Source organism: Rana temporaria, chromosome 6, assembly GCF_905171775.1.
Source record: "Rana temporaria chromosome 6, aRanTem1.1, whole genome shotgun sequence".
Classification (NCBI taxonomy): domain Eukaryota; kingdom Metazoa; phylum Chordata; class Amphibia; order Anura; family Ranidae; genus Rana; species Rana temporaria.
In genome coordinates, this window is record NC_053494.1 from 54,075,856 (window position 1) to 54,090,794 (window position 14,939).

Sequence of the window (14,939 nt, forward strand, 5' to 3'; positions counted from 1 at the left end):
TTTGTTTCTTATTTCTTTTATTTTTACACTATCCCGTTTGAAAAAAATAAATATCTCCTCACTTTTATTGCTGTCAGAAGGACTGTAAACATCCCTTGTGACAGTAATAAGCAGGGACAAGTACTCTTTATGGAGGTAAGTGTGATCTAGAAGACCCCACATCCCTCCTTTGCACTTAAAAGTATTCAAAACGGCAAGTTTGGCTGTTTTGATTACTGTCCTCTTAAAATTTGGCGCCTAAGTCTTTTGTTAACTGGAAGTGAACTTGGCCTTTAAGCTTTCTACACAGCAGTTTCAGTTAACCACTTAAGCCCCGGACCTTTAGGCAGCTAAATGCCCAGCCCAGGTTTTGCGATTCGGCACTGCGTCGCTTTAACAGACAATTGCGCGGTTGTGCGACGTGGCTCCCAAACAAAAGTGCTGTCCTTTTTCCCCCACAAATATAGCTTTCTTTTGGTGGTATTTGATCACCTCTGCGGTTTTTATTTTTTGCGCTATAAACAAAAATAGAGCGACAATTTTGAAAAAAAATTCAATATTTTTTACTTTTTGCTGTAATAAATATCCCCCAAAAACATATATAAAAAGTTTAGGCCGATATGTATTCTTCTACCTATTTTTGGTAAAAAAAAAGTGTTTATCGATTGGTTTGTGCAAAATTTATAGCGTTTACAAAATAGGGGATAGTTTTATTGCTTTTTTTTTTTTTTTTTTTTTTTTTTTTACTACTAATGGCGGCGATCAGCGATTTTTTTTTTTTTTATTTTTTTTTTTTTAAAAATTTTTTTTTTAAATTTTTTTTTTTTTTATTTTTTTCGTGACCGCGACATTATGGCGGACACTTCGGACAATTTTGACACATTTTTGGGACCATTGTCATTTTCACAGCAAAAAATGCATTTAAATTGCATTGTTTATTGTGAAAATGACCGTTGCAGTTTAGGAGTTAACAGGGGGCGCTGTAGGATTTAGTGTTCACCTAGTGTGTGTTTACAACTGTAGGGGGGTGTGGCTGTAGGACTGACGTCATCGATCGAGTCTCCCTTATAAAAAGGATCGATGGATACGCCGCCACAGTGAAGCACGGGGAAGCCGTGTTTACATACGGCTCTCCCCGTTCTTCAGCTCCGGGGAGCGATCGCGACGGAGCGGCTATAAACGAATAGCCGCGCCGTCGTCCTGGATCGCTCCGCATGTAGCGGGGGGGGCCCGATCGGACCCCCCCACCCGCTAGAAGGCAAGGACGTACAGGTACGCCCATTTGCCTGTACGTGCCATTCTGTGGACGTACATATACATGCGGCGGTCGGGAAGTGGTTAATGACTGTTTGAACTTGCATATTAAATCAATGATCATTAGGACCTGCTTTATATAAATATTAATTTTGATTTTTCTCCTTTTTGCTCACTTTGCATTTTGTAAATTGTTAAATATTTTTTTTTTTTTTAAGAATTTCTTTATTTTTTTTTATTTTTTTTTTTTACTTTTATGCGAAATAATATCCAGAACTTTTCCCCTAAGTTTGAACAGTGGGGCACGGTTAAAATCCTTGTCAATTTTTACTGCTACGATAGAGAGGCTTCATTTCCTGCTGACAGTGTTTACCAGGCAGGAACTGGACTGTTAAAGTGGCGAAAATCTAATAAAGTCTGGAATAACTGTAAAGTAGACAGACAGATTCTAATAATTCCACTCGGTTATCTTAAAATGAAAATAAAGCCCTTTGGCTGTTCCATATACTAATCATTTGTACATTTGCTTTGTAGCATAACCTTAATTTCATTTGATATTGTGAAAGATGGGACAAATTAATGGACTAATGGCTGTAATGTTTGAAGCATTCTGGATAAAGTACATAAAGCTTTCTCCTTTGCCAAGTAAAGAATTAAATAACCAAACAGGTTTTTTCTTCTGCCTGTCCCACAGTAATACATTTTGGGTTTTTATCATATAGATACCTACCAAGACAGCTTATCGGCAATCTTGTCCCAATACTTCTATTTCTGGGTGTATTTTTTTTTTTTTAAGTTATAACCTTAATGTAATTATAATTGTGTTCTTAATGGCATTTTAATACGTTTACTTTTAGGTCGGGAGCAAGATTTCTGTATGATGTGTGTTATGCAGTCTCACATCGTTCAGGCTTTGTCCAACACGGGCAATGTCATCAAGCCAACGGGTGTTATTAATGACTTAAGACGTAAGTACATAATTTATATCTTTCTCTGTTATCAATACAACACACTGTTTGGCAACTTTGGATGCCTCGGTGTCATAAGCTGCCTTTAACTATTGTTGATACATTGGTCATAATCTGTTGATCTGTCTTAGCAATGTCCAAGCAAGATTTTGTGCTTGTAATTTGTAGGTATTGCAAAACATTTCCGTTTGGGGAGTCAAGAGGACGCTCATGAATTTCTTCGTTATACTGTAGATGAAATGCAAAAATCTTGTCTCAATGGTTACATCAGGTAAGCTAACCATAATAGGGAACAGATATAAATGCATAGTAAAGTGTAGTTGTATTGAATAAGGATTTTTATTTTGTTGCTCCCATCAATGCAATGTATCTGGCCTTGCTTATGAAAATGAGGGGAAAATAGCGTGACAGTTTATGCTGACTTAGACTCCAGTTTCATCAGCATGAGGTAGATTCATATATTCAATAGATCCTGACCTAATTTCTAGCTACTCTTGCAAAAATTATCAATAGGGGCTGTAGCTAACTTTCTTACTCATATGTTGAGGGTTTATACTGTCTTTTACAGGAGTCTATGGATTCCCTATGGCTCCTTTCGTCTACAGATCTCTGTTACAGTGCATTGGCAACTTGTTTGCAGGCAACTACCAGCTCCCCCCTTTTTTTTGCAGAAGGTGGACTTGCCCTTAAATGGCATGGCTGTTGAATCCTAGGTCCTGAAGGAAAGCGTTATTTTTTTTATTATGTATCTTGTTTTTCATAAGGACAAGGCAGTGTTGAAACAAAGACCTACCTTCCTACCCAAGCCGGTCTCTCCATTTCACTTCAATGGTGGTTTGTTCTCTTTTTCCCTCTGTCTTGCCCCAAATTATGCGAAGACATTTTCTGCCCTGCTTTGGATGTGGTCATGGTCTGTCTACCTGGTAGCCACAGCTTATGTTTGCAAAATGGAGTCCCCTTTTTGTTATACCTGCAGATCCTCAGAGGACATCCTACCTTCTGCCACACTGTTGGTGTATCTTGGTTTTTCCAGCATCAACAATCTGTATCCCAGATTTGCAAGGACATCACCTTGTCTTCTGCTGACATGACGTGCGCAGCTGGAAGGATTGCACCCACATAGTAAGCCGTTGGTAGACATGGCTTACTTGATGGGGTGAGGGAAGCATGCACAGTTTGGTGGAAATGCTGCAGAGGCTCTATGAGCCTGAAGAGCGTTTCCCTCGAGGAGGTCATAGTGACTGGCAGGAGCGACGGGTAATTTCTATAAAAGGGAGGTTTAATTGTAGAAATAACGATCAAAGAGATTACAAAGGTTATTTTTTTCTTAGATTGCTAGTACTGTAATGCCAAAAGCAAGTTGTAAAATGTAGTGATTCAAAAGCCTGCAAGGATACTTAATGGTTTTTAAGTGTTTTCACACCCTTTATTAGAAGATTCACACATTTCTCGAATTGGATTCATTTTGGAGTCCTGAGGGCTGCTGAGGCCTGGTTCATATCCACATAGGTTTTCGGAATTGGGCTGCCGTGCCTTTGTTTCCTGCAGGAAAAGATTCCTGCACCATTCAAAAATTTCACCAGCTGGGAAATCGCATCATGCTTTTGTACGATTTCCCGGAAGTCCCCGCAGACTCTCTGCATTTTTATGTGCATGGGGGTGCCATTCAGAATTTTGTCTCAAATTATAAATGTGTAAATATAAAGTGTATTGCTAAGAATATTTTTAGGTTGATAATCCAACCCAAACTTTAGGAAACCGGTGAGTGAAACCATGAAGTAAGTGAATGAATGTCTCCTATTAGGGGAGCGTATCATATGTAACACACTAAAGTGCAGTCTTGAGGTCCCTCCACTGGCTGTCCGTACAGGACCGGGTGACATTCAAGACGCTCTGCCTCACCCACAAATGTACACAGGGAAAAGCTCCTCAATACTTAAGCGAGAAAATAAAACCGTACGTCACCAAGCGCATGCTCCGGTCAACCAACCAAAACCTTCTCCAAATTCCTAAATCCCGCTACAAATCGAAAGGAGAACGAAGATTCTCGGTCCAAGGACCACGGCTCTGGAATGCTCTACCCACGACCATCCGCTTGGAAGAAAACCATCGGGCATTCAGGAAAAAGCTAAAGACCCACCTCTTCTGAAAGATCTGTACAACTCTGGCCGTCAAGCGCCTTGAGGCGATTAAGTTCGCATTTGCTGCGCTATACAAGTTACTCACTCATATTAAAATCTCTTGCTATATAATGTCAGAGAAATCGCTGATGGTGAATGAGATAAAAATACAAATGAAAAATGAAAGAAAATGTATAATATATCTCGGATATAGACAGCACATATAAAGCACACTAAAAGGGCATATGGAATTTTTTTGGGATATAATGTCGCAGAAAAATCGCTAACAGTGAGAATATAATAATTATCAGGTATTGATGCAAAGTGACTGTGAATCACACTGTGTTAACAATTATAAACTAAATAATAACTGATAGTGCATCAAAACTCTAAAATGGCACATATATATATATATATATATATATATATATGTGTCATTTTAGAGTTTTGATGCACTATCGGTTATTATTTAGTTGTAAATTATAATTGTTTACACAGAGTGATTCACAGTCACTTTGCATTGATACCTGCTATTTATTATATTCTCGCTGTTAGCGATTTTTCTGAAACATTATATAGCTAGAAATTTCCATATGCGCTTTAGTGTGCTTTTATATGTGCTGTCTATATCTGTGATGTATTATATATTTTCTTTCGTTTTAATTTTCATTTGTATTATTAATTTTTGTCATTCATAATCGGATTTCTCCGATATTTATATGCACTTTAGTGTGTTACATATGATGCGCTCCCCTAATAGGAGACGTTCATTCACTTACTTCATGGTTTCACTCACCGGTTTCCTAAAGTTTGGGTTGGGTTATCCACCTAAAAATATTCTTGGCACTACACTTAATATTTACACATTTCTTTACAATTAGTCTGGTTGTTGTGTTGGCTGCTCACATTCCTTAAGGTTGGCGCAGTATATTATTATATTCAAATTATAAATGGGCCTCTTATTTTAGGATCTGTTGACATAATGTAATAACTTTTTTGTTTTGAATGAAGTTTTTAAAGAGTAACCGGTTTGTTGAGGAAAAAAAAAACATCCCATCCCATCAATGTACATTGCAGGGATTTTAACCAACTTTATTGCAGATTCCTACGTTTTTGTTCTGAATAAATGGTTTCAGCGTCCATGTACAAAGTCAATCTGTATGGAAGTGATTTTATAACTGCTGCACATGCAGGGCTCTTAGAATAATGGCATGGTTTGCTTCATATTAGACAGGATTTCCCTTTGGGAGTATCTCGCCAAAACATTTTTGTTGCAGGAGATGCCCAAAATCTGACTTGTATCTTAGTGCAGACTTCTGGGAAAATCAGTAAGTCCATTGCACAAGCAGGAAATTAACGTTTCTGAGGCCGTTCTGTACAGAACACTTTCACACTACCAAATTGCAATTGACAAGGCAGTTGAGCAGAAGTCGATCAGTAGATTAACTGCAGTGGCCACACATCGAAATTCAGCGGGTTCCTGCTGATTATCAAATTTTGATCCATGTATGGCCAGCTTTAGTCTTTTTCATGGTGAACTGATTTGTGTTTTTTGTTTTGTTTTTTGTTTTTTAGCTATGGCAGACGTACACAAGCAACTACTTTTATACATCAAGTATTTGGTGGTTGTCTGCGATCTCGAGGTAAGAAATATGTTTTGTCAGTTTTGTTTTTCAATCTCGTAAAAACCCAATGAAGCTATAATTTGCAGAATTAATGGAGCCAGCCATCGTCCCAGTCTTATAAATAAAAGCTGATTACTTGGCTTTGAACACTTTTTTTTTTTTTTTAAAGGCTAATTTTGCAGGTAAAAAAAGTATAAATTTTCATTTTTTGTCTTCTAATGAGCCTGTGGAATATTGCGCCTGTGATCAGCAGATCTCGGTTGCAATGTCCGGATCCTTCAGACTGTAAGTATAGCTGTCTGCCTGTACCTTGGATATGGGCAGTCAGTTACTAAAGCAAGTCCAGGAATATCAATCCACTATGACCGCTCTCACCGGGGGCCCTGACGGTTCATTGAGAACTACAAACCTACACCGTAATGGCTTATGGTAGTTGTAATTAATTCATTCATTCACAGAACTCTGAATATGAGGTGGCTGTGTGGACGGAGCCCAACACGACTGTGCTGTTTTCAAATTGTGACAGCAGGTGCAGGGATAAGGTCCCCCTTCTCCTTGGGCCCAAAGTGTCAATATTGTGTGTGGCCACCATTATTTTACAGCACAGTCTTAACCCTCTTGGGCATGGAGTTCACCAGAGCATCACAGGTTGCCACTGGAGTCCTCTTCCTTTCCTCCATGACAATATCGCAGAGCTGGTGGATGTTGGAGACCTTGCGCTCCTCCACCTTCCGTTTTTGAGGATGCCCCACAGATGCTCAATAGGGTTTAGGTCTGGAGACATGCTTGGCCAGTCCATCACCTTTTTACCCTCAACTTCTTTAGCAAGGCAGTGGTCGTCTTGGAGGTGTGTTTGGGGTAGTTATGTTGGAATACTGTCCTGCGGCCCAGTCTTGGAAGGGAGGGGGATCATGTTCTGCTTCAGTATGTCACAGTACATGTTGGCATTCATTGTTCCCTCAATCAATTGTTGCTCCCCAGTGCTAGCAGCACTCGTGCAGCCCCAGACCATGACACTCCCACCACCATGCTTGACTGTAGGCAAGACATGCATGTCTTTGTACTGCTCACCTGGTTGCCGCCTCACATGCTTGACACAATCTGAACCAAATAAGTTTATCTTGGTCTCATCAGAACCAGTAATCCATGTCCTTGGATTGTCATCAGCAAACTGCAGGCTTTCTTGTGCATCATCTTTAGAGACTTCCTTCTGGGACGATAGCCATGCAGACCATTTTCATGCAGTGTGTGATGTATGGTCTGAGCACTGACAGGCTGACCCTTCAACCTCAGCAACAATGCTGGCAGCACTCGTTCTTCTATTTTCCAAAGACAACCTCTAAATATGATGCTGAGCACGTGCACTCAACTTCTTAGGTCGACCATGACAAGGCCTGTTCTGAGTGGAACCTGTCCTGTTAAACTGCTGTATGGTCTTTGCCACTGTGCTGCAGCTCAGTTTCAGGGTCTTGGCAATCTTCTTATAGCCTAGGCCATCTTTATGTAGTGCAACAATTCTTCTTTCTTTTTTTTCCTTTTTTTTATTAAGATCCTCAGAGTTCTTTGCCATGAGGTGCCATGTTGAACTTTGTGACCAGTATTAGAGAGTGAGAGCGATAACACCAAATTTAACACACCTGCTCCACATTCACACCTGAGACCCTGTAATACTAACAAGTCTCCTGACACCGGCAAGGGAAAATGGCTATTAGGGCCCAATTTGGACATTTTCACTTAGGGGTGTACTCGCCCTTTTGCCAGCGGTATAGACATTAATGGCTGTGTGTTGAGTAATTTTGAGGGGACCGCAAATTTACACTTATACAAGCTGTACACTCACTACTTTACATTGTAGCAAAGTGTAATTTCCTCAGTGTGCCAGTTCACACAAGACGCTGTTCCGTTCAGTTTCGTGCGCATTTTTTCTGCACCAAAAATGCATGTGCATGCACGGTATTTCCCATGTATTCCAATGGGTCACACCATGCAGTAAGTTTCTGGTGCAGAAACTGACCGGAAATAACTGTATTGGTGCAGAAAAAACGGAATTGCACGGACCTGCATCTGGTGTGAACTGGCACTTACTCACTTTTGTGAGATACTGTATGTTCAAGGAAAGCCTTTCAAGCCCTCAAATAAATGAGATCATAGCTGATCCACATGTGCATCACCATGGAATCTGCGGATCTAAATGGAAAAAAAAAAAAAAAGAGGAAAGCAACACATTTGAAATTGTATATAAAATTGCAGTTTAATGATTCTCATTTGCCACTGTTCTGTTGCAGTAAAATGTCTGAAGTGCAAATCGGTGTCCGATACATATGAAGATTGCCTTGACATCGCACTGGAGATAAAGGTAACGGTAAAGCACTGCTTACAGCATTTTTTTTTTCAATATACTAGTTGTCATTAGGGGTGCAACGGATCAAAAAACTCACGGATCGGATCGATCCTCGGATCAGGAGTCACGGATCGGATCATTTTCGGATCAGCAAAAAAAAAAAAAGGGTCCGTTTTTTCATTGGTCCAAAAAAATAAAAATAAAATAAATATATATATATATATATATATATATATATATATATATATATATATATATATATATATATATATTAAAATATATATATATATATATATATATATATATATATATATATATATTAAAATATATATATATATATATATATATATATATATTAAAATATATATTTTTTTGGACCAATTAAAAAAAGGAACCTTTTTTTTTTTTTTTTTTTGCTGATCCGAAAAAAGAGCACAATAGCAATTCACAGGGGTGGATTAAAGAGGAAGCAGGTGAGGCTGTTTGGGACTTAAAGTACAATCTTGATGTTTTTACAGCAAAATATATATATATATATATATATATATATATATATATATATATATATATATATATATATATATATATATATATATATATATTTTGCTGTAAAAACATCAAGATTGTACTTTAAGTCCCAAACAGCCTCACCTGCTTCCTCTTTAATCCACCCCTGTGAATTGCTATTGTGCTCTTTTTTCCCCCTTTCCCCCCCCTCCTCTCACACCAGTGCTTCACTGCTAACATTCCTATTCAACTTGCTAGAGCCCAGTGCACAGCGTGACACGCCTCCCCGGGGAGGCGTGTCACGCTGGGCTCTGGCAAGCAGACTGGCCGCCGCTCCGGAGCTAGGCCGAAGCCGGGGACTTTCCTAGGCCTAGGCTCCGGAGCGCTCCGCGGATCGCGGGGTGTGCCGATCCGAACGGGGTGGCCCGTTCGGATCACTGATCGGTGACGATCCGTTAAACCCCTAGTTGTCATGTTGTGTTTTTTATTCACAAAAGCCACATTTCAGATTTTTCTTTTAGATTATAAATTTATAAATAGTATGGAGAAGGTTTTTTTTTTTTTTTTTTTTGTCTGATGCCCATTGGAGATCTTTCCCTTCACTTCTGCTAAGGACACCTCTCAGGAGGATGTAATAGGAAGCCTCACCAAAGTGAACACAGGCAGTGATGAGAAAAATCTTAGGCAGATTCCAACACCTATCCACTCTAGGCAAATAAGGAAAACCATGGCCACTTTTATGCCAGGCAAAAAAGTGACCCTATTTAGTTTTCGTAAAAATGCATACCTTCAAGACAGAATTTTATTTACAACTAGCATTAAGTATACTGTTAAAGGGGTTGTAAAGGTTCAGCTATTTAAAAAAAAATATATCCTACTTCCACTGTGCAGTTTTGCACAGAGTGGCCCTGATCGTCCTCTTCTGGGGTCCCACAGCGTCTCTTGCGGCCCCTCCCCGAAGGAGCTAACCCCCTCTGGGATCTCTCTCCCGAGAGGGTTAGCTTGCGGGTGTGCTCCTGTGCCATACAATCAGTGTCCATAGCCGCCAATTGTATGACTCGGCCCGCCCCCCGGCGGCGGCATCATTGGATTTGATTGACAGCAGCGGGAGCCAATAGATCAATCTATCCAATGAAGAGACAACAAGACCTGGCGGAAAGCAACGCGGGATCGCGCCCACGGAGATTCGGGGCTCAGGTAAGTAAAACAGGGGCTTCTATAGGGGCGGTTAAGTGCAAGGTGTTTTTTTAGGATGCATTAAGGTGAAAAAACACAAAGCTCTACAGCTCCTTTAATGTTTGTAAAGCTGCATTTCAAAGGTCAGCAAATCATCTACTCTTTGCATTGTGTCTGTTTGGTAGGCAGTACTAATTAAAGTAAGATTGCCTTGACTATATTTACTTTAGATTTTATAATTTGAGAATATTTTATCATTTATAGTTGACTGGTTTGTACACCTTTCCACCGTAGGGGGGTCCTCCGACTTCCAATGTACCATGTAAGCTTTCATGCATGAAACAAGACTTTTATGGCCTCTTTTGTATATATTTTCCAGCCATAGATTTCCAGTACACTCAAAAAAAAAAGTTTTTGGGTCTAGTGGGAGGGACTCCTGAAACAGAGTTGATTTTTTTTTTTTTTTGCACCACCCTTGCCCAATAGGATTATAATTTTGGACACCTATAAAAAAAAAGGTGAATTGGGTCTCCATGGTCCCGCTTACACCTTGTACATGTAGCCTCTGTTTACAAGCCCATCAGATGCAATCTATGGAGAAATATACCCTCAACAAGATAAACAATTGAGTGAGCATGTAACCACAGCCTGGAAAGCCGCCTCCTCCCATTGCTTACTCCCCATTTGGCCTACGTCTCTTTCCCCGAGTTCCATCACTCTCAGGGGATGCTGCCTCAAACAGGACTGTAAAAGCATGGCATAACATTGTGAAATAAAGCCTTTAGATGAGTCGGCAATCCCTAATGATACTGAATACCGGAGTTGGGGACAAATGCCATTGCGAGGAGTTACTTTGTGCTTTAACTGCATGATGCAACTGTATGTAAATTAAACTTGGTCTGTAAAGCAACGAATGTCAGGAGTACCACATTATGAAATATTTGCTTTGTGTGTCACCCAGTATTTCCACTGGTGAGCACATATTTTGAACTGTTATTGCAGTGTTCACTTTGAAGTAATTTTGATGTGATTTCAACATTTTTACCAGGTTTGTTTTCCTGTAATATGCAAAGATGGTCTGTGCTTTGCTTCCTAAGAACTCTAATTCTATAGTATAGACCATATTACAAGTTTAATACCGTTCTTATGCCCCCTAATATGTTTGCATTTGTTTCAGGCTTCACATAGTATAAACCAAGCTCTGGAAGAGTTTGTAAAAGCCGAACAGCTTGAAGGCGACAACGCATACAAATGCAGCAAGTAAGCTTTTAAATATATTCACTCCTTTGCATTCTCTACATCAGTGGTCATCAACCTTGTCCTGCAGGGCCCACTAACAGGCCAGGTTTGCAAGATAACTGAAATGCATCACAGCTGATATCATTTGCTCCTCAGTGATTGCAGTATTCTAGACTGCATCTCCCCAAGGTAATACATAAAACCTGGCCTGTTGGTGGGCCCTGCAGGACAGGGTTGATGACCACTGCTCTACATGATAGTAAACATTTTTCTAAAGCACTTTTATGAAAGCTGTATTGTAGTCTACTAGGTGTGTCTAAAATGTTCAGTTAATGGTATCAAAAAACAAACAAAACAGAAGATACAAATTACCTTTTTAATGGCAAATTCAAAAAAATTGCCATTCTTCGCAACACACCTTTGGCAACAATCATAAAGCTTCTGGAAACTGTTAGTTAGCAAAGGCCTCTTTAGATCACAGAACCACCATCGCATTGTCTTGGATTGCTGCCACGTCCACAAAGTGTGGGCTTTTCACAATGCTCTTCGGACAGACAAACAGAAGTCCTCAGGCGCCAGATCAGGGGAGTGCAGTGGGTAATTGAGTACAGGTGTGCTATGCTGAGCCAAAAATTGGGGCACAGATCTAATCCCCCTATGGTGATGGATCCTGATCATACATGGTAATGAAATATCCAGAGGTTTCCATCTGTGTTTGCTTTCTGTTCATATGTCTGCTTCTACGACACAAGCCATCAACAGATATTCCGCTTGCCCAAATCTTTGCGAACGATGATGCGCACCGTGTCTTGCTAATGCTTAATACTAGGAATGCACTAATATATCGGCCAAAAACAGCTAATTTGGGTCCATGCCGAAACGCATTTAAAATTGACGAAAATGACCGCCCTCCGTGGGCGGTACCATTTCGTATAGGAGGGGGCGCAGTTCTCATACACATGCGGCCGCCAGACCAGTATACAGAGCGCGGGCAGTGGCACTGCACAAATTGTATGCCGAGTGCACTCCACCGGCGTCGCCTAGCTCCATTGCCTGTATTTTTTTTACTCCCCCTATGGGGGAGTCTCGTGGTGCAGTCCAGCGGCGTGACGTCACGGCCGGAGGCGAGGGAGGACTCGGAGCGCTGGGCAAGGTGCTGTGTTGGAGCTGCCTGTGACACAGAGACTAGTCACACTCACAAGGAGCCTGCCTAGGAGGAACCAGTGTGCTGCTAAAAAAGTAAGCAGAACCTGTTAGAACTTAGATAGATAGAACAAACGAAATGGCTGGATTGGGGGGGTGGGGGTGGTTAATACTAACTGAGGTGACCAGCACTTTCTTAATGAAAAAATGGCAGATTAAAAAAGTTTGTTATTGAGCCATGCTTGCCTTCTCTGACTACCAAAAAAACATCAATTGCAGCCTCACTGTGCCATCACACGCAGCCACTGTGCCCATTCAAAAAAAATTAAATAAGGGGAAAAAAATAAGTCGGTTTTGGGAGATTTTTTTTTTTATATATATTTAGTTTTGGTTCTGAAATTTTAATTTCGGTGCACCCCTACTTAATACCTTCACCATCAATCGTAGAGTCAGTCACTAATCTCGTACCAGCATTTGCTTTATCATGGCTGGGGTTCTGCTTGTTGACAGCTGACCCAAACGTAGCTCTATCCTCATTTCCTTCTCGTCACATAAGCATTTGAACCAGTTGAACACTTTCTGCTTACGGCTTCCATACCGTACACTTGCACCAACATTTCATGCATCCTCGTCGCTGTTTTCCCCAATTTGTAGCTGATATTGATGTTCACTTATTGCATTGTAACCCTAGCTCTCACACAGACTACGTTGCACTGCCCGCGGCGGGTTTACCCTGAAGGTCACGTGTATTCCATGCTCGGTGGAACTTCTCAACGTGTGTCTGGCAAGCCATGTGCGCACCTACCTGACCTTTGTTGCCACTGAGCTATCGGACCATTCACCAAACTTTTTAGACAAACCTCGTATGTCCCATATCAATGATGTTTGTGTCACTATCCACTTTAATAATGTTGCTATTGACTCGTGTTCACCTTGATATATGAGCCCTGTTGACAGAAATGTCCACAGTGGTGGTGACTTTAGGTATTTAAACCAATTGACTTTTGGCTTTTTGGTGGGACCACTGCATTTGTGTTTGAATGTTTATAAGCTCTTTGTTGAAATTGTTTTCATTGATTTTGTTATAAAGAGCACTGTGGTATGTGTTTTTAGTACACCCAAAACTCCTGGAAGGACAGAAACAGGGTTGGGAATTTGCCCACTGCTGGAGTATTTAGGTCTTATAAGAAGCCAGAGGTTTCATGAATTTAGACTGGATCCTTTTTTCTCATCTTAGTGATTTGCTCACTGGTAAGCATTGCTTTCCAATCTGACAGTATTTTAGCGGAAACAAGGATTTAGTTAGGGCGTGATGATATTGAACAACATTTTGATTAAGGTAGATGTGCACCTGGGAAAGGGATTTTTCTGAGCAGAAATGGCGCTGGCCATGGACTGGCAGAGAATTAAGAGGATGCAAAATGGTAGGCTGGCCATTTTAAATTTTTGCTTGCTATGCCCACCTCATCTTTGAAAAATTATATAATTTGATATATAATGTTTTGTTTATAAAAAAAAATAGATGTTTGACTCATGTTTTTAGGAACTCATTCATCTTCCATATGTGTGTGCTCTCCTTGTTCTGTGACGGGTGACTTCTTAAAAACTTTTTATGCAAAGGGGTATATAAAGAGTGGAGTTAAACGCCTTTTAGCTTCTTTTTCTGTGTAAAAGAAACCTGTCGGCACAGAAATATGTGAACTGCCACTGCTGACATTGGTTTGAATTACAGCTGTATGACCGGTATCCTTATTTACTACTCTAGTTGGTAGAGCACTGCTCTGGGAAAATAATTTCATCTGTTGGTGAGTCTCCTAGATGGCACTGGAGGGATAGTGATTTCAGATTTGGCATATTTAACTTTAAAAACAAGTCATTAAAGCGGTAGTAAACCCGCTGCCGTGTTCTCTTTTTTTTTTTTTTTTTTTTTTTACACCTGAAAAGCAAAAGCCATAATGAGCTAGTATGCACCGCATCCTAGCTCATTATGAAATACTTACCTTGAAACGAGGTGTAATGAACTTACCTGGTCCACGCCGAGGGAGATGTTGTCTTGCCTCAGCGTGTCTTCCAGGTATCGCCGCTCCAGCGCTGTGATTGGCTGGAGCGGTAATGTCACTCCCACGCATGTGCGCGGGAGACTTCTCTCCGGCAAGGTCCGGCGGCTACCGGGCCTTTAGCAGAGGATCTCCGCTGTGCATGCGCCGCTGCAGTCAGCGGCGCATTGCGAGGGGAATATCTCCTAAACCTTACAGGTTTAGGAGATAATCTTTATACCTACAGGTAAGCCTATAATGAGGCTTACCTGTAGGTATAAAGTGGTAGTACAGAGTTTATCTCCAATAATTCTATCTGGACAGGTGTATTTTAATGTGACATTTTTTCCTTGTGTTGTACTTATGTTGGTCCCTTGCTTCTTTAGGTGTAATCAGTTGGTTACGGCAACAAAGAAATTTACAATTCATAGAACATCTAATGTCCTGACTCTGTCTTTGAAAAGATTTGCAAGTTTCAGTGGAGGAAAACTTTCAAAGGTGAGTTCAAAATGCATTATGATCTCCCTTGTATGAAGTTATTTGTCATCTTT

The 14,939-nt window shown here is 40.4% G+C and overlaps 1 protein-coding gene across 5 annotated transcripts in view; it reads left to right on the forward strand.

Annotated features, from left to right (window-relative positions):
- Positions 1-14,939, forward strand: part of USP42 (ubiquitin specific peptidase 42) — a 68,873-nt gene that overhangs the window by 30,251 nt on the left and 23,683 nt on the right. For all 5 annotated transcript variants that reach the window (XM_040356813.1, XM_040356810.1, XM_040356809.1 and 2 more), the window contains 6 exons: positions 2,091-2,201; positions 2,370-2,472; positions 5,897-5,964; positions 8,232-8,302; positions 11,148-11,230; positions 14,775-14,886. In XM_040356813.1, the coding sequence (XP_040212747.1) occupies positions 2,091-2,201; positions 2,370-2,472; positions 5,897-5,964; positions 8,232-8,302; positions 11,148-11,230; positions 14,775-14,886 (548 nt within the window). The remainder of the gene's footprint in view (positions 1-2,090; positions 2,202-2,369; positions 2,473-5,896; positions 5,965-8,231; positions 8,303-11,147; positions 11,231-14,774; positions 14,887-14,939) is intronic.